This window comes from Saccostrea cucullata, unplaced genomic scaffold, assembly GCF_032062105.1.
Source record: "Saccostrea cucullata isolate Sc308-1 unplaced genomic scaffold, CSIRO_AGI_Scuc_v1 ctg88, whole genome shotgun sequence".
Lineage (NCBI taxonomy): Eukaryota > Metazoa > Mollusca > Bivalvia > Ostreida > Ostreidae > Saccostrea > Saccostrea cuccullata.
The window spans coordinates 161,086-185,715 of NW_026930139.1; the positions used below are offsets into that span (position 1 = coordinate 161,086).

Below are 24,630 nucleotides of genomic sequence, written 5' to 3' on the forward strand. Positions count from 1 at the left end.
GAAATTCAGACAGAAAAAATATTTTAGCAAATCTTAATGAAGTAAACAAGCCGATTTTTTTTTAATTTATTAGAACTTACAAGGTAATTATTATTGTGCCATATATTCTACTGTCAGAGGTTGACTTAGTTATCTGTTTATATTGGCTTGTAGATTTATAATGTGAAGTTGACAATTCTTTACGTCGACTCCTCAGAAAATCATTTTCAAAACCCATTGCACCCATGTTCAAAAAGTGACACAAAAGAACCTAAAGGACCAAAAATAAACCCAAAGGCACTCTTAATTAATAAACATTTTTCATATATACATAATTGAAAGTAAATTCATTGGGTTTGGGAAAAACTTTCGGTTTTGCGGGTGGAGGATAATCTATTAAATCAGGGTGAATAAACTAATAAAGTGTTAATTAAACTATTACAGTTTGATGCAGAACTTTCAGAGTCTTAAAATTATTTCGAGAATACATATAATAAATATCGTTGCTATTTTGACCAAAAAACGATAATTCCTTAACTTTTTTTCTATCCTTTCTGAGCAATCAGACCGATGACGGTATCACTACTTGAAATAAGGCGCTAACTTACTAAACTGAATATTCATTTTATTCTTTAAAAAAAATCGAGAGAAAAAAATCATATCTTTGAAACTGAAGTGAAGGATACAAATGGCAACATAAATCTTTTAATGGAAAATATTACAACAGATGAAAATGAACAAACAAAAACACTTTTTTTTTCGATGTTTGAAATATATGTAGTCTGAGAGACTCCTTAGTTTCAATTTGTTTCAATTATCTCACTAACCCCAAGATGTAACCATGGGACAATAACTTTTATATAAGTATCATAGTGTCACATTGACCCTCCAAACAGTTTTCTATTTTTATACATTTATTTGACAACACAGTGCTCCACATTTCAGTTCTTGGATAAAATTTCCTGGTCTCTTAAACTGAAGCGAGAGGGAATTATCACGGTGTGATTTTTGAGAAAAACAATTTTAGTGACATTTTAGCTGACTTTGAAATATACTCTTAATTTACTGTTATTAATTTAACCAACTTGAGAAACTTTAATTATGTTAATTACTATGTAACTCCGAATCTGAAAATTAATTATTTGATCAATTTACTCAACATGTCATGAGTTATTCCATCTAAGCCATATGTCACTCATGCTCAGTATTGTGCTAATTGCCATTGTTATAATTAATTATTTATATGTTACATGAATCATTGTTAATCAGTTAACTCCTAGGCTTCGGATTGTTCGGGTGCAATTTTTGGATTTCCAGAAGCCCTACCACCTCAGTTTATAATAAAGTGCTATTCCATCGTTAGCATTTTTATGTTTTATTGTTGCCGGAAAGTTTGACACTTAATTTTCCCCGGTGATATAAGTCTCAGGGCATGGGACAGATATTTTTTTTTAAATAACAATGCCATGGGACACGCACTTTTTTAAATGGGGATTTTGTTTTTTACTGGTCCCATCATTGTGATAAAATTTGCCTGGTCCCTAAACTGATCGGAAGAGGTATATTTTTAATTCTTTCATAGTAAAAGAAAAATTCTTTCATATTAAATTAGGTATGGTATGAGAGCATGCAGAGACCATATAAAACCACTGGCTTTATATGTCTCTGATGAGAATTATTATTTCTTGGAACGAAAGAAAATAATTATTGGTATATGTTTTACAGCAATAAAATATATTATGCATAATCAAAGATCCATGGTTGCGTCAATAAAAAATCCGTAATAGCCGATTGTTTCTGAAGAGATTTTTTATTCATTTTTAAACCTAGTTGGATTAAGCGTTTTCGAGAATCAGATTTGTGACGTAATTTTGAGGCATTGGAGATTGTATTCATGAATTGGAGAAGGTTATTGTTAATTTTTACCGTTTAGATTGAGATAAAAGAGAAGTTTAAAAATGTTGATTGGTGTATTGTGAGAAGAACACATCTTTTTACACGTTAACATTTGAAGCACAGTTAATGTAAGTATCTATTTCTTTAATTGAGATGTTATTTAACCGCTAAACGGGCTTGTCACAATCACTGACAGTCTTTTTGGCATACCCTAATCTATACAATGTTATCAAAACGAAAGAACACGAATTTATCGTGAAAATCCCCAGTGCCCAGTTAATTTCTTTGCGTTTCTTACAGTGTAACGTTAGATCTTTTACCTTTGTAAGAGTCTCTCCATTTGATCTCAAATTATGTTCAATAAGAAGATGGAAGATGAAATTCAGATATATTTCGTAACATAGAAATATTCATCTATATATAAATAACTTAAAATAAATTAATACAAAAGCCGAATTTCCAGCAGGTTTGTCAAGTCTTTGAAAAGACATGTCTTTAGTGTGACCATATGCATAACGTCTGTTTTTCTCAAATGTACGAAAAGTTAGGGAAGAATTTCATTATATCCTTATTCTTATTATTCTATATTAAATAGGGTAAACAGACTCTGTGCGAACAAGTTTTAGTGCGATAGGACTCTGGGCGAACGGCATCATGGGTTAACAAATTTTAGGGTAAACGAACGTACAGTACAATCGTATAGACACATACCCTCTGTCGATGTTATTGATTATACCCTGCCTTTGGATCTAGAGGGTCATTTTGCAAAAGAACTTATGACTAAGACCATGAATTAAAAAAAAAATGATTGTAAAATTTTTCAAGATTAATCATTAATATTTTGTTTCAAAATGTAATTGTAAACATTTCTTACCAAACACCTTTTAAAATAATAATTTTTATTCATTGTCAATAAAATGTTATGCAGAATTTAAATTTTGGCAAAATAATCTTATTAATTTGTTTATTTCTTTCAGCAGGAGCTCTTTATTTATTATGTTATTTTAATCATCTGATTCATTAAAATAATCAAAGAATGAAAAACAGGAATATTGCTGTATTGCACACAGGCACTTGTTTCGGAAATAAATTATAACCCATAGTGTAATAATAACACAAGGTATCTAAACTCAAAATTACAAGGAGTACCCCTCTCCCTTAGAATCGTGCTCATTTACACTTTCAGAGAAAAGGCAGTGGCAAACTGTTTATACCTATGTCATCTACGATAATTTATCTACACAACCATATATGGCTTGCTTGTCTTTGTTTTCTTTAATCTGGCTCCGTAAACAGCGTCAAAAATCTACTTGCCGAGTGCTAATCCTGGGCAAAGAGAAAAATTAAAGAATGCCTGGGTTTAAAAATTCAATTCCAGATTTTAAATATTGCATTGAATAAAAAAAATTTGATAGTGTCTTATTTTCCATAAAAACACTACAATGTTCTTCCGATGTAATTTTAGAAACAGATTTTTAGCAAATCAAATTCGAGGTCTTACTCTAATTCTTTGCTTATGGGTTAAAATTTATTTCCGAAACAAGTGCCTGTGGTATTGCATTATTAAATTCTCAAGTGCCCTTGTTTGTATGTACAATAGGCTTTTTAGCTCACCTGAGCCAAAGGCTCAAGTGAGCTTTTCTGATCACATTTTGTCCGGCGTCCGTCTTTCTGTCTGTCCGTCTGTCTGTCCATAAACTTTTCACATTTTCGACTTCTCAAGATCCACTGGGCCAATTTCAACCAAACTTGCCACAAAGCATCCTTGGGTGAAGGGGATTCAAGTTTGCTCAAATGAAGGGCCACACCCTTATTCAAGGGGAGATAATTGGTAATTAATGAAAATTTGGTGGTATGTTTTAAAAATCTTCTTCTCCAGAACCACTGTGCCATGAAAGATGAAACTTATGGGGAAACATCCTCAGGAAGTGTAGATTCAAGTTTGTTCAATTCATGACCCCCGGGGGTAGGGCGGGGCCACAATGGCCGACCTAAGTTTTACACAGAAATATATAGGAAAATTCTTTAAAAATCTTCTTCTCAAGAATGACAAAGCCATAATTCATCATATTTATATGGAAGCATGCTCAGGTAGTGTAGATTCAAGTTTGTTCAAATCATGACCCCCGGGGGTAGGGCGGGGCCAAAATGGCCGACCAAAGTTTTACACAGAAATATATAGGAAAATTCTTTAAAAATCTTCTTCTCAAGAATGACAAAGCCATATTTCATCATATTTATATGGAAGCATGCTCAGGTAGTGTAGATTCAAGTTTGTTCAAATCATGACCCCCGGGGGTAGGGTGGGGCCAAAATGGCCGATCAAAGTTTTACATAAAAATATATAGGAAAATTCTTTAAAAATCTTCTTCTCAAGAATGACAAAGCCATATTTCATCATATTTATATGGAAGCATGCTCAGGTAGTGTAGATTCAAGTTTGTTCAAATCATGACCCCCGGGGATAGGGCGGGGCCAAAATGGCCGACCTAAGTTTTACATAGAAATATATAGGAAAATTCTTTAAAAATCTTCTTCTCAAGAATGACAAAGCCATAATTCATCATATATATATGAAAGCATGCTCAGGTAGTGTAGTTTGAAGTTTGTTCAAATCATGACCACCCGGGGTAGGGTGGGGCCAAAATGGCCGACCAAACTTTTACATAGAAATATATAGGAATATTCTTTAAAAATCTTCTTCTCAAGAATGACAAAGCCATAATTCATCATATTTATATGGAAGCATGCTCAGGTAGTGTAAATTCAAGTTTGTTCAAAGCATGACCCCCGGGGGTAGGGCGGGGCCAAAATGGCCGACCAAAGTTTTACACAGAAATATATAGGAAAATTCTTTAAAAATCTTCTTCTCAAGAATGACAAAGCCATAATTCATCATATATATATGAAAGCATGCTCAGGTAGTGTAGTTTGAAGTATGTTCAAATCATGACCACCCGGGGTAGGGCGGGGCCAAAATGGCCGATCAAAGTTTTACATAGAAATATATAGGAAAATTCTTTAAAAATCTTCTTCTCAAGAATGACAAAGCCATAATTCATCATATTTATATGAAAGCATGCTCAGGTAGTGTAGATTCAAGTTTGTTCAAATCATGACCCCCGGGGTAGGGCGGGGCCAAAATGGCCGACCAAAGTTTTTAAAGATATATATAGGAAAATTCTTAAAAAATCATTTTCTAAAAAATAGCAAATCCATGATTGGTCATGGGACTACTTTTGGATTTAAACTTTACAATAAAAAGCCGTTTTCTACTTTTTCCTACCCTTAGTGCTCAGGTGAGCGATGTGGCCCATGGGCCTCTTGTTGATATTAGCTTAAATCTGGTTTTGAAAAAATTGGGGTGTATATAATTATAAAAGATAAAGGTATGAAACTCGATCCATACATTGGGTTCCCAATTTCACTAATTAAATACTTTTTTAAATCAAATACTCTAAAATATTATTTTTATTTATGTCTATTCATAAATAAGGCTGTCCAAAGTTAATTCTATGTTTAATGTCACCTGCATGCCTAGGTTTTGGAAAAATTGCCACTTTGAAAAAACAAACAAATTGTATTTTTTTAATGCTTATGTTCTGGTTTGCTGTTATTTTTAGCAGCTAAAAACTACATTCCATAGAGAGACAATATGAGGGCATTCTGATTCTGAACAGTAACTCTAATCAATCTATCATTTAAAGTTTCTTGTTTACTGAGATTGATTATTTAATGAAAACCCTGTACATGATTAAAATTATTGACAGTATTTCAATTCATGTAGATAAGTAAATACAGTAAAACTCGGTTATAACAACATGAACAAAGCCTTTGGGATCTATGAATTTTTTTGCTATATATCCATAACTCATTATATCCATATAAGGAGTTAGTTATGAAATCAATTTCAAAATTGACCTACTTTTTTTACTCAACATTAACTTGGACCCCCTAGGCCATTCACATGTATAAGTGAGACTGTGTTTGAAAAGCAGTGAAGAGATGCATAGGTCACCGTCTAGTACTTGCACAATCTTTCAACATTTTTAAGTTGATTTCTTACTCCAGTTCATAAGGTTAAGTCCATAATAAAATCTTTCAGGAATAAAACAGTTTGAATACATCTGCATCAACAACTGCACTGCCATGTTGATTATGAATTTATGTAAAAAGAGTTATGATTGAATGGATTTTCCCTTTAATGTACAATATACGATTATATAAACTTAAAAAATCTTCCCTGTATCGACAGTATCATAACAAAAATATAAAATATAAGACTGTCAGATTTTATAATAGTAGCACAGATTGATTCATTTTCTATTGTATTTAATGCATCATGCTCACATATACAGATTTTATCAAATATGAAAAAAAATTTCTCCAAAAAAAATCATTTTTTTATACATATAAAATACAAATACATAACATGAATTGGTATAATTGGAAAGGTCTTCTAAGTTCTTACAGGTAATGCACTGCCACAGGTCAATTTAAATGTGAAAGTATACACTAGCTATTACAGTTATGGTTTTCAATAGTGTAGTTCTGTAGTGTACTTTTAACCAAAAGGATTATGAGCAAATATCATGGAATCAATCACAAAAAGAAATGCTAATAGTAATTTTACTTACTATGAATACATACATATACATAAAATATCTTTAAATAAACTGACTCAATAGAGAAGTAATGGATATATGCCGAATACTGTTCTATATGTAAAATTATCAGACTGTTTGAGGCCCGTTAGGGCCGAAAACTGTCTGATAATTTTACATATAGAATAGTATGAGGCATATATCTTACTTAAAACATTGCCATTTAAATGTCCAAAAATTACCTGTAGGAGTCCGATAATAACACAATGGGAGTTCAGACATCAATTGTATTTTACCCGTCTAATAAGTGGACAAAAGAAAAGAGACAGATAAAGAATTGGTGAACTGTTGTTTCATTTCATTCATTCAATGGCAGTCGTTTAGATAAGCAGGACAGGGGTCCGTTGGGGAAGGATTTCCTTTTTATTTTGGAACATTTTTATTTATTTTGTGCATAAATTTTTTTTGGGGTGAAATTACCACCGTCACCATGGAAAGTAACATGCGAATTTTCATCCTGGAGTTTTAGTTTATAGAATGGAAATTCTCAGCTTTTACAAGTGCAGCCATTTGGAAACAATCCTTATAAAAGATATAAATTTGTCGATTTTTCTCAAAAAATTCGATTATACAAAGTGCTGTATCAAAAACACTTAAAAGATGGGAATTATTAATTTTGAAGATGGTTTAAACTCGATTTTTTCATGGATTTTCTAGTTTGTAGCAACTTAATTTCCTTGCGATTGCTTTCCCTAATTTTTTTCTTTTTTTGGAGGGGGTGGTGGTCGGGGGTGGGTGGAAATATTTAACTTATTCCACTCTTCTTTTTGTTTTTAGATACCGTCCGATTTTGTTATCATTGCCGTCTGATAATATATTATCAGACTGGTAATTATTATTATCGGACGGCTACAGGTAAATTTTTAGACTGCAAGAACAAAGGCATGACGTCACAGCAATGTTTTAACCTCACATATTGTGTTGAGATTTGTAGTGTTTGAAAAATTATGAATGAATAGAAACAGTGACAAAACTTAAAGCATATTGAAGTTGTGAATGTAAATTGGTGTAGTGAATAAGGCATGTGATCCTGATGTTATCCAATGGTCTGATGGCAGTACGTCTTTTATATATAAAAGGCAAATGTCGATCATTAGCTGATAAGTATAAGTCTGACATGCAGTAATTAGCATAAGGAAGAAGAAAGAGTACCCGGTAATCAGAAGAGAAAATCAATGTTAATACTGCCTCGGTAATGTCCTGTATTGTGTGGATAAGACCCTTCAAGACAGGTGCTGCAGTGAAAAACTCCAAAGTTGTCATGGTAACATTGACATTTTATAGTTGATAAATACCATAAATAACAGGTTTTGTCATTAAATCTGACCTTGATAAAAAAAAATGAAAATGCATGATAATTTTGAATATTGACCAGGTTTATAAGTGATTTAAACAATTACTAGGATTTCTAATCAGTTAAAAGATAGATATATGAAAACTGAATTCTTAGTATGTGTCTCTTGGCCCTCATTTACATGTGCTACCCCAGTAGCTATAATCATCTGCCTGTCCATTCATAATTCTGAAATTTGATATTACTTTGAATAATAAATATATTTTTGTACAATTTTTATACACGCAGGAATAGTTCAGTCATGAAAAACATGCAAGGTGACAAAATTACAGCTTAATTATTTTTCTTAATGAATTATTTTACTGAACTCTATCATCATAATTCTGTTTGTTATTCATCATTTGCATGAATTTTTTTTTTTAATCTTCTAGATCTTGCTTTCAGTTTCATATTATTATTCTACTTTCTTATTCAGATTCCTCCTAAGAAAATGCATGCACCAATAATTATGCCACAATGTACATGATTGTGTATATTTATATGCTTCAGATTTGTTGATTGTTTTCTTTGATCCTCCCCCAGATGTGAGCTTTATCGTGGAGTTTTCTTATGTAAACACAGGTAACAACTGTCTGAATGGGACAGGGAGCCAGTTTAATACGTAATGACATTCACACGACTCATGTTTACACCACATCACAGCGAAACAACACCAACCTAGCCGGCAATAACCAGGATAGACCAACATCTCCAGAAATGGTCTGTGAAAGTTGTAGTGCCAGCTTCAACATCTTCAACAGAAAGGTCAGTTCTGGCCATTTTATTAGTTAAGAAAAAAATCTAGTTTCTTTTTAAAGCAGGAAGTATGGGAGATATCAAATTACACATACTTTGATAGATAAATATATTTACACACAACTCTGTTTCTCCTCTATCATGGCTTAATTATTATAACTATATCAGGTATTTTCTAGTTTCATTAAGGTTGTTGATCTATTACTATTTTTTTTTATTTTTGAAAATATCATTTGTCTGTATCACAAACCAGAATTAAATGGAATGAAAAACTTAATAAGTATATATAGGAAATCTAAATGTCATATTTATGAATATAATAGTCTTGTATCAATGAAAGTGACTCATTCTGGTGCTGCGTAATAATGAAAAATTTTAATGAGGGTTGTTGTTTGTTCATGTCAGTTGGATTGTTGTTAATTAACTGAGAAGAACAGAATAGGGATGGTTGATTAACAACTGTTTGTAGGGTTTATATTCTTTCTTTGGCATAAAATTTGAGATGCATACAATCAATACATGTGCAAATAAGGAATGAATTTTATAGCTACCTAAATTATACTGACGTATATACCTTATATATGCCAGTTTTGGAATTTATATTGGACAGTCTTTATTTTGTCTTATATCATTTTGATGTTGACGTACAACACATTATATGATATAAACATATTTTCAACCCAATCACATGATGTAAATTATAAATGTAATAATTTTGAAGAAAGAATTTTAAATTTTGCCATAATGATGGCATGTCAGTACCTGTATTGAAGCTATCAGACAATGATATAGAGTACATATCACAAACATGCTCCAAGGTCTGGTTACTTTTTCTCAGTTTCCTCCTCATGAGGAAGTTTACAAGCAGTGCAAGTACGATTAGACTTGTTTATAAGTATATCTCGCTTGTTATCAAAGGGAAATGTCACATACTTAACTCAGAAATTGACTGCCTCACATTCCAAAACAACAGTTATACATGTATTTAAATAAAACAGTTTTATTTAAAAAATACCAAATTTTTTGTTTGCTATCATATTATACAGAATAGTAATACTCATATTAAGTACATGTCAAGTAGTTTTGCACATGTGGTTTACTATGGCTGAAAAGGTGGAATTGCAGGTACAAATTTGTGATCATGCATCAAAAACAGAAGTCAGTACTCTGTATCAATCAATGTCTGACAGCCCAATGGATGACTTTTCTATAAATAGTTGTGACATCATCTGACTTAAAGTTGTCAGATAAGAATACAGAGTTTCCTGAAAAGATATACTTGCATGTCATACAGCCAAAAATAATCATCAAACACTTATTGCATGGTATACTCTGAAGTAAAAAAAAAAAAAAAAACAGGAGGTCCATAGGCCACAATGCTCACCCGAGTCATTTAACTATTCCTTGTTTTTCTATTTAACTTCAACTTTTTATCAGATAAATATCTGAGGGTATTCCAATTACATGTATTACCTGAGATGATATAGCCAAAGTTGATGTACCACTCCTCTTCTCTTTCCCTTACCTGGCGAAAATGACCTGAAATATCTTACATAAGTTGATTAGCTACATTTAAGAATGAAAATGAAACATTAGGATTTCAATCATTTTATTTAGCCTTTAACTAAACTAAGAATGAATCAACCCCACTTACCATTGTACAAATCTTGACAACAATTATATGTTCTGTATATATATGTCAAATAAAATGGGTCTTCTGGACATATTTCTATGTTACTAAACCCATGTGATTATTTAATTACCGCAGTAATCATTATTTTATGATGAATTTGTAGAAACTATGTAAGGACTGTGGACGCTACTTTTGTGCAAACTGTGTGATGCAGCTACAACAGAATGTCAAAAGATCACACCGCCAGTGCAAAAAATGCAACATTCTGACCACAGGCAACTTTACGAGGCAGGACCTCCAGAAATGGAAGGTGAAAGATCTCCGTTCAGTGCTCAACAAGCGGAACATCTCCACTGAAGCGTGTACAGAGAAGCATGACCTTATTGACCTCTTAGTAATCACATTTGGTGTGGTCAGTCAGGGTAACTCAGGAGATAGGTCTTCCAGTACAGCACAAACCACAGTAAGTCAATTACTTAATCAATGAAGGCAGCATAATTTTCGCCCTTTCACACGTGCAAACAATTTTGCCCCGTTTTAAATTCGCCCATTCATAGTTTTATTACAGAAATTATATGTATTATTTCATTTCGCCCTGTTTTAAATTTGCCCAAATGAGGATTGGGCGAAAGGGGTGAAAATAAAACGGGAGCGAAAAATTCCCTGTATACAGTGATTTTCAAAACATTCATCAGAACTGTCCAACTGGAAAATGTTCAGGAAGGCATTTTGGCACACCTGAGCTCAAAATTTGAAAATGAAATATGAGAAGCTCATATCTGAGACAAAGATTGCAAATTGTCTGAAAGTGTTTTGAAATCTTGACTCAAGGCATTTGCAAGGTTAGGGTCACATGTAGAAAAAGTGCATAATTTGCATCCAGTCCATAACTTTTTCTGAAGGACCCTCTCTACACCTGTGCAAAATGTTTTTTGTACATTAATAACAAAAATATATTTTATGAAGGTGTTAATATTGAGCATATTTATAAATTAATTTATTTTAACTATATGATACATGGCATTTATCACCAGGAAAATTAATCAAACACAACACAGTATCAGTGAATAGAAATAACTGTTGTTTACTTCCACAGAGAAAATACATGTAAAAAACATTTCCAGTTAATTTATCTTTGCCTTTTAAAATATTAAGAATACTTGAATTGATTACAAAATTGTGTAATATAATGTAAATTTCTAAAAATTTTTTTAGAATTTAGATCTAAAGGCAGATCACAATTGCAGAAAAATACCATAAAACCAGGAACTTTTTTGTGTGCATTGTAGAGAGTTCTGAAATAAACCAACACAGTATCAATGTTGTTTTTGTCTTTTTCAGATTACAATAACTGGTAACCGTGGTGACTTACAAGAACAGGAATCCACATCAACAAGCAGTAGTGAGCAATCTCCATCACCGCAAGGAGTTCCTGTGGCGTCCAGGGCTGCCGCAGGCTCTGTACCATCCAGTGTCAACAATCAACAGCGATCTCAATCCCTCCAGGAACCCCAGGCACAGCATGTGGTAAGTGTCGTCATAATTAACAGATTAATTGTCTCTTCTCAAGTGACCTAAATCTTAATCATCTCTTCGTAATTATAAATTGTAAAATTTTGTTTATAAGAGTGTTAAAAATAAGGGTGTATTTATGTTCAGAAAAAAAACACCAATTTTCAGCTAGGATGTGGGGATGGGAGGTGATTTTTATTGTTTTCATGGCATAAAGATATCGAGACCAATGAATTTACATCTTCTGTAGAATTTTTAAATTTCAAGAAAAATTTCACTATTTTTCAATCACAATATCAAATTTTCCAATAACTATACTCTAGCCTCAAACTATAAAAATTGACCAAACAAAAATTAAGGAATTTACTACTGTAGATCACAAAATTTTTGTGACACCTTATTTTTGTGAGATAGTCATTAAATCTTGAAAAATGGGACATAATTTTCACGAATCATGGTTATTGCTCTATTTAACTCACTATAAAGTCCATTTCTTTTTTCTCTGTAATAATTCTTTGAAAGTTAAGGATTTGTTTGATAATCATACTTGAATGTAAATTTCGACAAGTGAAAGGTCAAGTGCCTGATATGCATGTCAATCTCGTGCAGCTGTCTTTTTGTCTGATGTCATTGGGCATACCCAACAAACTAGACAGTGATTCCTTAAACAATGCCCACTTTGGTATATCTTACAGTGGTTTGTCAGTTGTCCTTTCAGAGACAGATCAAACCTCCTTAACCTACATTGTGATTCTCATAAAATATAAGCAACAGTCTTTATAATCTTATTTTAGTACTTCATAGGAAATAAGTCATCTATAATGAATTGAAATGAAAAAGAAGGATAAGTATACATGTATATGGATGACATTTAGATGATCTCCTGTTATTGTTTATATCCAGGAGGAGCCGCAGCGATCCCACTCCTTACAGCAGAATGAATCGGAGGCTGCCCGCGCGGAACGGTTACGTCAGCGACAGCTGGAAGAAATGAGGGTGGCCGAAAGACTTATGGAGGAGATGAGGAGAGCTGATAATGAGGTGGGTGACTTATGTATAAGTAGCGTACTTAAGGTTGTTTGCAAAATCTATCAAATTAAGCATTGTCAATGTCAACACTGCCTTTATTTTTCCTTCTTGATAGCATCAAGTCCAGCAGGAGAGGGCAAAGCGATATACCCTAGACAATATAAAATCAGAAGAAGACATAGAAACACTAACTGTGAGACAGATGAAAGAGGTCCTGGTGAACAACTTTGTAGATTACAAAGGCTGTGTGGAGAAAACAGAACTACAACAAAAGGTCACTCGACTATGGAAGGAACACCAAAACAACAAACAAAAAAGTAGGTTCAGTTTTAGTTGTTTATTAAATGTAAAGAATAAGCCCTCTGCAAACATTCTAAAATTTTGGTCCAAGGTTTTAGGCCAAAGATGAGAGGAAGTAAATTATATAATGACAATTAATTTCTCTTTCCTCTTAAATATGGTGCTGTTACAATTTCTGCAATTACATGTATTAAAAAATGTTTAAAAAATAAGAGTCTAAACTCTAAAGTAGAGAGTTTCAGGTCAAACTCGAAAAAGGATATGCAGATACTGTTAGGTCTAATGTTCATTGTTATTCATTGTTAATTGTAACTGATTTATATTCTGACTTTTGTATTTCTTTCCATTGCAGCACAAGAAATCATAAATGCATCAGAAAGTAAGTACAATGATATTATATTTTTAGACAGTTATAAAACTTCAATTTTAGATTCAAACTGTTGTATGTTCCAAGATTCTTTTTTCTTCATTGAGAATTCTTTGCATTCTTTTCTGAAATATTAGTAAGACATACATGTATATTTTGATAACTTGAGTAATAGTCCTCAGTATCAAACATATCGTTAATGACCACAAGTTTATATTAAGTCCATCTTAATTTATTGAAATTTTAGATGCCCCAGGAGGAGTAGCCACATCGGCTGAAGATGAACTGTGTAAGATCTGTATGGATGCAGCCATTAACTGTGTACTCCTAGAGTGTGGTCACATGGTTACCTGTACACAATGTGGGCGTCGTCTCGCAGAATGTCCAATCTGTCGACAGAACGTCGTACGAGCTGTCCACATATTTAGGAGTTAATAATAATGTTTGTTACAGTGAGCACAATGCTTAGAGGACCAGAGATCATGTGATATCCATTCATTCAAACAAAATGACCAAAAATAAACTTGAAAATAGTCCCATTACTTTGGTGCCATATATCTATTTTTTGAAGGATTTGATATTCTTTATTCATTCACTCATAACAGAACATGGATGCTTGTACATTCAACAAATAAACACGAGTGCCCTCTGTTATTTTGATGTACAGTCTGTAATTTCACTCAGTGTGTTTTATATGAGATTATATGGAGTGACTCTTTATTGACGTTTTGTTGCATTTCCAAGAAATTTTTCGATGTGATATACCAGTATTATATGCATTATTTTAGGAACATTAATGGAATCAAGATTCATACTGGATGCTAGTGAGAAAGTGCAAGTGACATTGTCATATCTGATGAGATGCAACTTACTGTTGTATTCTGAAAATTTATACTTTTATGCTGCAGGCTGGTTATATATTACATGTACTTCCAAAAATAAACTGTCTCTGAATATTTCAGCAAAGTTTGTTTTAATGAAATTACATGTTTTTACAAAACATTTTGCTCATATAAATGTGAGTAAATATTTTGGTCACAAAAATAATGGCAAAGTAGTTTCGATTCTGTATTATATGTAATCATTGTGAAATTCTGTTTTATATCTTGTATTAAGCAACAAGATATGTTGTTTCCTTATTTTATGGGAACGGATGTTGCAGCTATTGCCAAAAAATACATAATCCACTAAGACATAACTTGCATTAGCAGGTTAGGATTTTTCCCCCTGCAATAGCTATTACTGTTAATTCTTGTACCTACAAAGAAATAACAAGAAGACAGAGTTGCATTTTATTGTTTATATTTATGTCTTTAATTTCTTGATTGAAGCGCACATCGCAGAAGAAGTCAATACAGGGGGATGGGATGAAAACTGGTTCTAAAGGGTGTTTAATAATTGATGAAAGATGTGGTTTTCATAAGAAATAAAGGAGAAAGTCTTCAGTGGATGTAAATATTACTTATTTAAAAAATATATTTTATAAAGCAAAAACTGTATAATGAATTTCTGCTCATGGCATATTTTCAGGTGGTTATCAAAAAGTGCATGACATTGAATTTGGATGTATGTCTTCGCTGTATGCATGTATTATTACTATAGTATTTTATAATATTTAAATTGCTTCATACTCATGTATGAACTAAGCTTGTGAGTAGTTAAGTTTAAAAAAAAATATTTTGTGACCAGAGGGTGTGTCATGATTACTGTAACAAACACCCTAAGATGGTCTACAAATCCATTATGCCATTTGGTAGAATGTTGAAAGTTATGTTTTTTCCACACATTATAGTTATTATTTTAAGAGCAAAAAAGTTAATCAGGTGTTTTACTACATTTTACCTTAATTAAACTTCATGTACAATTAAAGGAGTACAGTGTGTGACAAAAATAAGGCCCACATGGAATGTGCCTTAGAATAAGTTCCAACGTATCATGTTTACATTATGTTTACAATGTGATATAATTTTACACTTTTTCAATCTGTGTCTCTGTTGAAGTTAACCAAATATGATTCTGTGAAGATTTTTGCAGTTTCTTATCGCTAGCACATTTTTGTTGTGTTTAATAAGTCAGGTAAAATTTTTTAAAATCTGTAGCAGGCTTACAGATCCCTTGTTCTAAAAAGCTTCCGGTATCCCATACTAGCTGTGTTAATACATGTATATATGTACTTAAATGAAGGAATACATAATTAATAATTAACAGGGATACTTGGGTTAAAAATGCTCTAAGAAATTAACATACAAGCAGAATAGGCAGAGCTTTGGCAATAATGCCTTAATCTGTGAGCGCTAAAGAACTTTTCCTTTATAGCATTATGTTCCTTTTGTTTTGTGTTGTGCTTTTGTTTTCCTTTGTGCTTCAAATAATTCATCAAATATATCTTAAAATAAATAATAAAGCAATTTTTTATTGTCTTATATATAAATGTATTCTATACATTTTTGTTGAGGGGTACATTTTTTTACTAGTACACATTAGTACACATTTAATGAGAGTTGTACCATAGAGTAGAGCTCCACCTCCTCTGGTTTATCAGGGATGTATATACTATGTTAGTATATAGGTCCCTGGTTACATGTATGTTTTCAAAACATTATTTTTTTTTTGGTGCGTTTCTTTTATATACATGTTACCCAGATTGAAATTTTCATGCAGGCACACACATTTCTTGTTATTGAAGATAAAAAAAATCAAAGAATTTTTGTTTGATAATAAAATATTTAAAATTGATTGTTGGAATATTTTATATTATGCTTACCTTAATACCTTAAAGGGGCCTGGACACAGTTTCTAAGTTTATTCAAAAATTAATTTCAGACTAATAAACAATTGAATGTGCAAGTTAAAATTAAATTACTGTCTGAAATTCTGATGTGATTAATATGTGTAATGGTTTTAGAAAATAATATAAAATACCAAATGAAGGGAATAATTAATATCGTAAGTGAAAGCTTAAAAAAATTGCTCAATTAAAGTCAATCAAAATGAGACAACGTAAAAGTTGTTGTATACAAAAAAAAAATAATCGTAAATAAAATTGCTAAGCCCAAAACTTGAAGGATTGTGTGTGCGCATTGACTTCATTTTTTCAACACAAAGGGATAGTGCGTCCTATACATGTAACACCGTGTTTGATTGTATATTTTTTAACGTCCCTCGCGAGAATTTTTCACTCATTTGGAGACGCCATGCATCACTTGCCAGTGGAGAGCTGCAAATTTTGTCCTATACTCGGCACTTGGGGCCATTGAGCAGGGGGGGGGGTCTTTTCGTGCCAGCACCTACTGCGACAAGGGACCTCTATGGCACGCCGATTGGTTCAAAATTATTTTCTGCACGACCTTAAACAAAAATTACACGAGTAGGTAAAAACTTACACAAAGTGAGGAAAGTATACACAAAGTTATTGAAATTTACACAAACTACAGAAAAACTACACAATCAACAAAATATTTACACGATATAGTGAGAAAATTACACAAACGTTAAAACGAAAACTGCACGAGTGAGAATACAACATCGACATAGTATACGACGCATCCTCATTGCGCACATTTCATTAATATTCATTAGAGAACAGCTCAGAGTGGCTTGGATGCTTGAAACATATACCTATAAATTAGTAACGTGTTAGTAATATTTATTTAATCTTTTTAAAAAGGATTCAGTCTGTTGGAATTTCGCTAGACTCTCAAGAATATGTACAATGTGTTTTATACATGTATAAATTTACACATAATCTTAAGTTTGGAATGTGAACAACTTTCTACACATGTATAAATAACGTAAAAGGGATGCATATTACCAGTTGTGTGTTTGATTGTTAGAGTTTTAAATTGTGTCATTCCTCTATCATTGTCTATATAGCAATTTCTTTTGTGTAAAATATTGATACAGTAAAGGTCTTCATAAAAATTAATAAAAACAGCATGTGATGTAATACAAGACAGTTAACAACAAATCAAACTCTTCTCCTCCACCACCCACTGTGTGTACGTCTGTAATAATTGAGGATGTGGATGCGTGACCTTTTCATTTAGAGAGAACCCTCCCTGCTGGTGAAGGAATGCAAGACACCTGTACGCTAATCGATTTATAGTTATTTGACACATCCATAATACGTTTTGATTAAGGATTACTAGCAATTCATACAGAGATTTTGAAGCATTGTTGCGATCATCTGGGTTGTGGAATTTGACAGAAAACTTTTTGGAAATAAACAGTAAAAGATAAAAATAAGGCAAATAATTGCGCAACTTTAAGTTTTATATTGAAACAATCGAATATAATTATTAATTTTTTTTATATAACTATGTATGTGACAAAGTTGTGTAGTGATTTCATAAATATCCATGAAAATGTAGAAAATTGTATGAAAATTGCAGTCGATTTAGTTATGTGAATTTAAGTTTAATATATTATGTTTTTTTATCGAGTTTGCTTTGAATAAGTAAAATGCATATAAAGGAGTTAAAACAATTTCAAATTATAATATACAGACACATATAATATCAGTAAAGCATCGCTTTTGATAGTGGGGAGGGGGTTAGAATTTTTTTGGACAAATTACCCGAAAAGCCTAATTGCATGACAAGCGAAAAAAAGGCGGGGATGGGTGAGAAGTGTCCAAACTCGAAAATCCTATTTCGTTGAGGTAGTGAGGCACCTTCAATATTCCACCTTCTTTTCTAAACACATAAGCATATATTACTTAGATTTAAACTACCAAACAAAAAAGGGGACGAGGCTTTTCAGTTGATATTTACGATAGAAAAATGTTATGTTTGCCAAAGAAAAGAAAACGAAAAGGGGGAGGGATATGCCCCTCCTGATGCTACTGGCTGAAATAATTTTCTATGAATTTAAGCTTACATGAAGTAGTCAATCGAAATCAGGATTGCAATTCAACCTAAAACTATAAGGATAAATATTGTAATTAACCGTCCATATCCTGGAATTTGCGCTCGACCTAACAACATTTAAAAATAGAAGGTTAGGGGATCAACCAGCATATAAGGACAATTTACTGTTGCAAAGTCTATAATACTCAGAAAAAAGTAGGGAGGAAGGGGGACTTCTACAGGCCCGTTTGCCGATTAATTTCATTTTTTGATTATACAGTCATGCTCTTGTTATAATGGCCATAGATTTGGATTGAAAAGTGTTATCATAAAAAACTTAAATTTAGTGTTTGGGAAATAATAAATTATTAAAATTTTATGAATACGAATTCTACATGTGAAGAGAATTTGTTGTCTTTGAAAATATTTGCAAAAATTGTGCTCTATTTGGAACATGATTTATTTGTATTTTTCAAGAATGATAACAAGTTCTATATTCTTTCCATTTATTATCAAACTGCAGTATCCATTCCCATTTTATTTATGTTTAGCATTGTATGTAAATGTATTTAGTAATTCACAATGTTTTAAAGGTCTTGGTGTGTCATTATGGTCCAACGATTTGAAACTTAAATAAATTTATATTGGGACTCCAATCGATCCACGAACCAGGTCCGCCACTGATTATGTGTTTTTCCATAGCCAGGATTATTTGAGTAGAGGTTTGTTATTTCATTTGGACAAGTTTAATTAACAAAACACAAAAGCGCATGTGCATAGAGTATATTAATATATTCCCCGTTTATTTATCTGGTCCTTTTTATTAAAAATGAAAACATTTATCAAGTAATCGCCATTACGAATGAGGGCAACGCTTACAAGAAATATCTTGTTTTTATTTCGAAGTTTATAACTGAAAATATGAAATATCATGGAAAAAATCATAACAAAAAGTAGGCTACATACATTCAACCAAAATTGATATCGGATATTTTATAAGTTTGGATACATATGTAAATAGAAATAAAATGTTTTTATGTTTGGCATTAAAAATACGTTGTGTACATCTAAGGTAATCCTCACTTTTTAAATTTAAAAATGTACACATTTATATATATCCAGCCAACTGAATATTTAATTTCCTATTCCGAAATGGGGAAAAATCTCCTCAAATGATTTTTTAAAATCAAGATCCTTGTCAGCCGTACTGTACTTTCATCGTTAGGTACTTTTAGTTCGGAGTCGAGTGCATCATACGCATTGGTGCTTTTTTTTTACCCCGCATTGTAGCACAAACGTACCGATTCATTCTTGTTACAATTTTTGTCCGCATCATATAATACATCCTTGATCTCGGTCAATATTAGAAAAACATAGTATTTTCAAAAAGCTTTTTAAATACTCTCGCATAGATCAGATGGAAACACTTCATCCGAAAAGCAACTTCTATTCTCGATAACATTCAGCTTAGCATACACAAAGAGATAAAGAGTACAGAAAACCAAGAACACTATGAATATTCTATGTGCATAGTAATGATATGCGCAGCTGTATGCGCAGTAAAATTGTTTGTGTAACTTTTAGTTTCCTCTGCTTGTGCAATTTTCGATTTTTGTTTGTGCATATTAAACCCTTTAATAGTGTAAAAAATTTCGGATTCGTGTATTTTTCGTTATGTTTGTGTAAAAATCTTTTAAACTATGTGCAATTTTTACCGATACGTGCATTTTTATTTTACTCGTGTATATTTTTTCTTCTAGCTCGTGTATAAAATAGTGATCGTTGTGCAGAAAATAATTTTGAACCAATCGGCGTGCCATAGACCTCGGTTTATTCGGTCTCATCCGGTCTCCTTACTTCGCAGACGCTCTTACGACGCTCCACGCGGGCGACTGTAGCACCATAACTGCAACTGCAAATCAAAGCCGGGACATGTATACAAGATGAAATCAGTCCTCGATTAACACTAAAAACGAGTGAAATTTTATTACATGTATTTTACTTTTATTTATTATCATCATCATTATTACATGTATTTGATTATTTTGTTTTTAAATCTCATGTAATTGCTATGTATATGCTGGCTAACAAATTGTAATTTGCGTTTTAAAAATAAATTTATACAAACACCCGGAGTATCAGTCCTATACGACACTGTAAACAATTTAGAAGTATCATTTTTTTATATAACAAAAAAGCTCTGACTGTGTGTATTTATATAAGCTAAATGGAAGTGTTTTACATTTTGCAATTTGATTAAGAAACTAGTAATTAGTACTAATAAAGAACATTGCCAGACCCCCCCCCCCCTTCTCAATTACTCACTGGGATATCTATCTTTACTGTTTATCGAATAAAGTGATCAAATTCATGTGTTATGCTTGAAATCTTACTGAACATGAACATCCTAAATATACAGGAAATAATATTTTATCATTCGTGATGCTATGTCTCATGCACGACGAATGTTTATAAAGTTCATTCTGACTTTCAGAATATGAATTTCACAATATTAGTGTAAATAAGGTACTCGTTATCCTAATATGTATCCGCAATAAGTTAAATGATGAATAAAAGTGATGATGAATAAGATTTTACATCTATGTCATCTTTATGCCCTGTTCACACGGAGAGTTTAATTCGAATTAAACGTAAAGTTACTGCGAATTAGCTTCGCTTAGCGTTCACACGGAGAATTTAATGTGAATTAGTTTAATTCGAATTAGTTTACTGCGCATTAAATTACTTCGCATTAGCTCCGTGTGAACGCTAAGCGAAGCTAATTCGAATTAAATTCTGACGCATGCGTAATGGCAAAATTTAGTCAGATGCCACTGTAAATTAATGCGAAGTAAACTAATTCGAATCAAACTACTGCGAATTAAACTCTCCGTGTGAACAGGGCATTAGATCTTGCATATTCCAAATGTTTAAATTTTATACTTTACGTATTGTTAACGTGATTACGGTTAACATATGACGTTGTGGAGATAAATAACGCCATAAACGCAACATTTTGGCATTATAACAGCAAACTTTGAAATTATTTAGCAAAAAATCTAGCGAGAAGACATATTGATTTTTTTTATATCAATAATTTTGATTTCACCTCATCTTGACTTTTTGAAATTCCTGACTAATTCGTCTACGTTTTTTAAAAGTTATCCAACCTTTTTAAAAGAAACTCTTTCTGCAAAATTGGCTTATAAACGTCATTTTTCCATACATTTCAATAGTAAAGCGTAAAAAAAGTACTAAACTAGAGCCGAGCTCGTTGCAAAGCAACGAGTAGGTCTTCCGTCCTGCTTGACCGGAAGTGCATCTGTAACTTTCATTTTTAAAAAAAAAAAAAAGAGTAATGAAGTTCAAAAATGGTTAAATCCTCCAAATCTATATTAATTAATGCAATATTAAGCCATTTTTGGCTACTTCCGGTTTGACCGGAAGTGACGTCGACGGACGGAAAATTAAGATTTAAGCTTCCAGTGACATATGTTACCCAAAAACCTGTCAAGAACGGCAAAAATATGCTATTTTTGTCTACTTCCGGATTGACCGGAAGTGACGTCGCCGGACGAATTTTGACGAACCCATTAGATAAAGCTTGACATTTCTAACAACTTTGCTTCTTTGACGTTTTACAAATTCTCAATACTTTTTGAGATATAAAGGAAAAACTTTTGGCCCTTTTTGGCCCTTTATTATAGGGGCCAGCCCCTTATTGTTGATATCTTTCGAAAGATTGTGATATTCTCAACAAGTCTGGTTCTATATGTCTTTACAAAATGTTAACATGTAAAAAGATATTGCAGAAAAGGTGTCAAAAATTTCTAATTCCTTGATAGAACTTTTTTCGAACCATATCGAGCGCCGACGTGCGGCACTTCCGGAGAAAAAGAGTGGTGTGTGACAAAAGAGCACACATTGCTCTATCATCGCTGAAAATCTCATGTTTCTGTCTTAAGGCATTTTCGAGAAAAATGATGGACAATGAGACCCCCTGAAAATCACTAAATCGCTGAAATCTCAAAACCGGAAGTGACGTCATCAAAACAAAAATTATATATCAGGTTTGTTTGATGTTCTATCAGTCCTGAAAGTTTCATCAAAATCGAACGAGCCGTTTCCGAGAAATCGTGCACACAAAATCGGTAAGAAAAAAAAACAATAATAATAACTAGATACAATCTCGTTGCGAGCAACGAGAGGTCTTCCGTCCGTTTTAGGAAAAGAAACCCACGTAAAATCGAGCTGAAAAGAGATTCAAAATTTTGATCACAAGGAGGATTTAAACCATGTCGCCAACGTGAATGCGCTTTTTTTTTTTTTACTTTTATATCCCCAACGCGCTAACCATTAAGCTATTCGGAGTACTGCTCTAAATATACTTGTGTATACCACGGTACTTTTGCAACAGTCTGTCTAAGAATTATAAAAAGCATTCATAATTTCGCGCCAAACGCCACGAGTAAATATTCGCGCCTTTTCTTTGGACTGATCTATTAGATAGGTATGATAGCATCAATTAAATTCTAAAAATAAAACATTCTTAGCGCCTTTATTTTATTTCGACGTTAAGAAAGTATATGTAACACATTATACACAATACATATCGTATCTAGCCCAGTTACACTGAAGCAGTGAAACGGAAATTAAGTTTTAAGATTGACTCAATTGCAACGTACTAATGTAACGTGTCGGATCTGAGCGGTCAGTAGGTCCGTGCTCGGATTACCGAGTTTTACTGGGGATATGATTGAATGCAATATATACACATAATAATATGACACCTGCCTGGTGTCTTTAAATCAAATGACCTAAGTGCTTTGTATAATTATTTATATATCTTCAGTTAATACCGGCACCTGCCTGGTGCCATCTGATAATTGCCTCACTATACTCGTATAACTCTAGCCAAGTGGCTACAATATACTTACAAAGTATGATTTAACTTTGTAAGAGCTTCTCTGTCCTAATGACAAACATATAGCTAACGCCACACACCTCTGTTTTAACTAGTCACCAACTACAGCAACTTTGCACAATACGATTTGATCGTTACACCAAATGGATTCTGTACCATAGTGAAAACACAAGCCAGTTGGTTGTACTGCCCCCTTGTACCTCAACTTAATCAATGATCATAAGTTATCAGATATCATATTGATAAAATACAACAGGCTGCCTTTCTTTTGGCAACACTATTATTATTTTCTAACAGAACATCATTTATCAATGATACTTGTATAATTCTTTTGTCAATTGACCAATTAATTACAATATTTTTATTGATTAGCTATTGTAATATAAACAAGTGACGGGACGTAACTCCTCCAACCATTTCACTACTACGTGAGAGTCGAAGTAGTTTTTTACATTTCATGTATCCTTATGTCAGAATCGTTCAATCAAACGCTCAGCTGCCTCCATAAACCCCTACTCGCGAAATGGCGGAGTTGACAGAGGCAGCCGCCATCTTAGGCCCGCTTCAGATTTTCAAATATCAATATCTAGAGTTCAGATAACCCAATATTCAAACAACTTATATAGTAAATATCAATAGAATGGTCTCTATTAACATTCCAAAAATAAATGAAAAATATTGAAAAACAAAAAAGTTAGAAAATACGCTTTTTTCAATTCTCATCTCCGAACGACAGGAAGTATAGACGACGAACGAAGGGTTGCGTCCTGGTTAGTATCTATCACGATCTATAATCCCTGAAAGTTTCACATTGATATCTTTTACTGTTCTTGAGATTAACCACAGACAAAATGTCATTTTAAAATCAGGAAAACGTCTGTAACTTGGCACCGGAAGGGAATTTCCAAAAAATCTCTCGGATAAAATAACTTCAGATAACAACACATTGTTTCTGAGAATTTTGTGAAAATCCACCCAGTAGTCTTCTAGAAATCGCGTGCACAAAATTAGATGGTCAGAAAAATAATAATAATAACTAGAGCAAAGCTCGTTGCAAAGCAACGAGTAGGTCTTCCGTCCTGTTTTGACTGGAAGTGACGTCAACAAATGAAAGCAAATGAGCTAAGTGGTCTCCATTGACTTTATAATTTTGATTTTGTATTTAAACCTTCAAAAATAAGCTATTTTTGGCTACCTCCGGTCACTTCCGGTTTGACCGGAAGTGATGTCAACGGACAGAAAATGAAGTTTTATGCTTCCAGATACATATGTTTCCCAAAAATATGTCAAGAACGGCAAAAATATGCATATTCTGACGACTTCCGGTATGACCGGAAGTGACGTCGCCGGACGCATTTTGACGACTTCAACAGATTAAGCTTGACATTTT

General features: G+C 32.7%; 1 protein-coding gene across 2 annotated transcripts; it reads left to right on the forward strand.

The window, feature by feature from the left end:
- The first annotated feature begins 1,830 nt into the window (after window positions 1-1,830).
- Window positions 1,831-15,866, forward strand: LOC134283022 (E3 ubiquitin-protein ligase rififylin-like). Of its 2 annotated transcripts, XM_062765444.1 has the most exons (9): window positions 1,831-2,003; window positions 8,122-8,150; window positions 8,455-8,637; window positions 10,425-10,724; window positions 11,603-11,788; window positions 12,677-12,814; window positions 12,918-13,119; window positions 13,455-13,481; window positions 13,717-15,866. In XM_062765444.1, the coding sequence occupies exons 3-9, from the start codon at window positions 8,470-8,472 to the stop codon at window positions 13,902-13,904; spliced, it is 1,209 nt and encodes a 402-aa protein (XP_062621428.1). In that variant the 5' UTR covers window positions 1,831-2,003; window positions 8,122-8,150; window positions 8,455-8,469; the 3' UTR covers window positions 13,905-15,866. The 2 variants fall into 2 exon arrangements, with proteins under 2 accessions (XP_062621428.1, XP_062621427.1); XM_062765443.1 differs by lacking the exon at window positions 8,122-8,150 and having other exon boundaries at window positions 1,832-2,003.
- Window positions 15,867-24,630: the final 8,764 nt, after the last annotated feature.

Coding starts and splice junctions, on each gene's coding strand:
- LOC134283022 (XM_062765444.1), top strand. CDS start 8,470: ATGGGACAGGGAGCCAGTTTAATACGTAATGACATTCACACGACTCAT. Junction 8,638..10,424: donor TCAACATCTTCAACAGAAAG/GTCAGTTCTGGC, acceptor ATGAATTTGTAG/AAACTATGTAAGGACTGTGG. Junction 12,815..12,917: donor TGAGGAGAGCTGATAATGAG/GTGGGTGACTTA, acceptor CCTTCTTGATAG/CATCAAGTCCAGCAGGAGAG.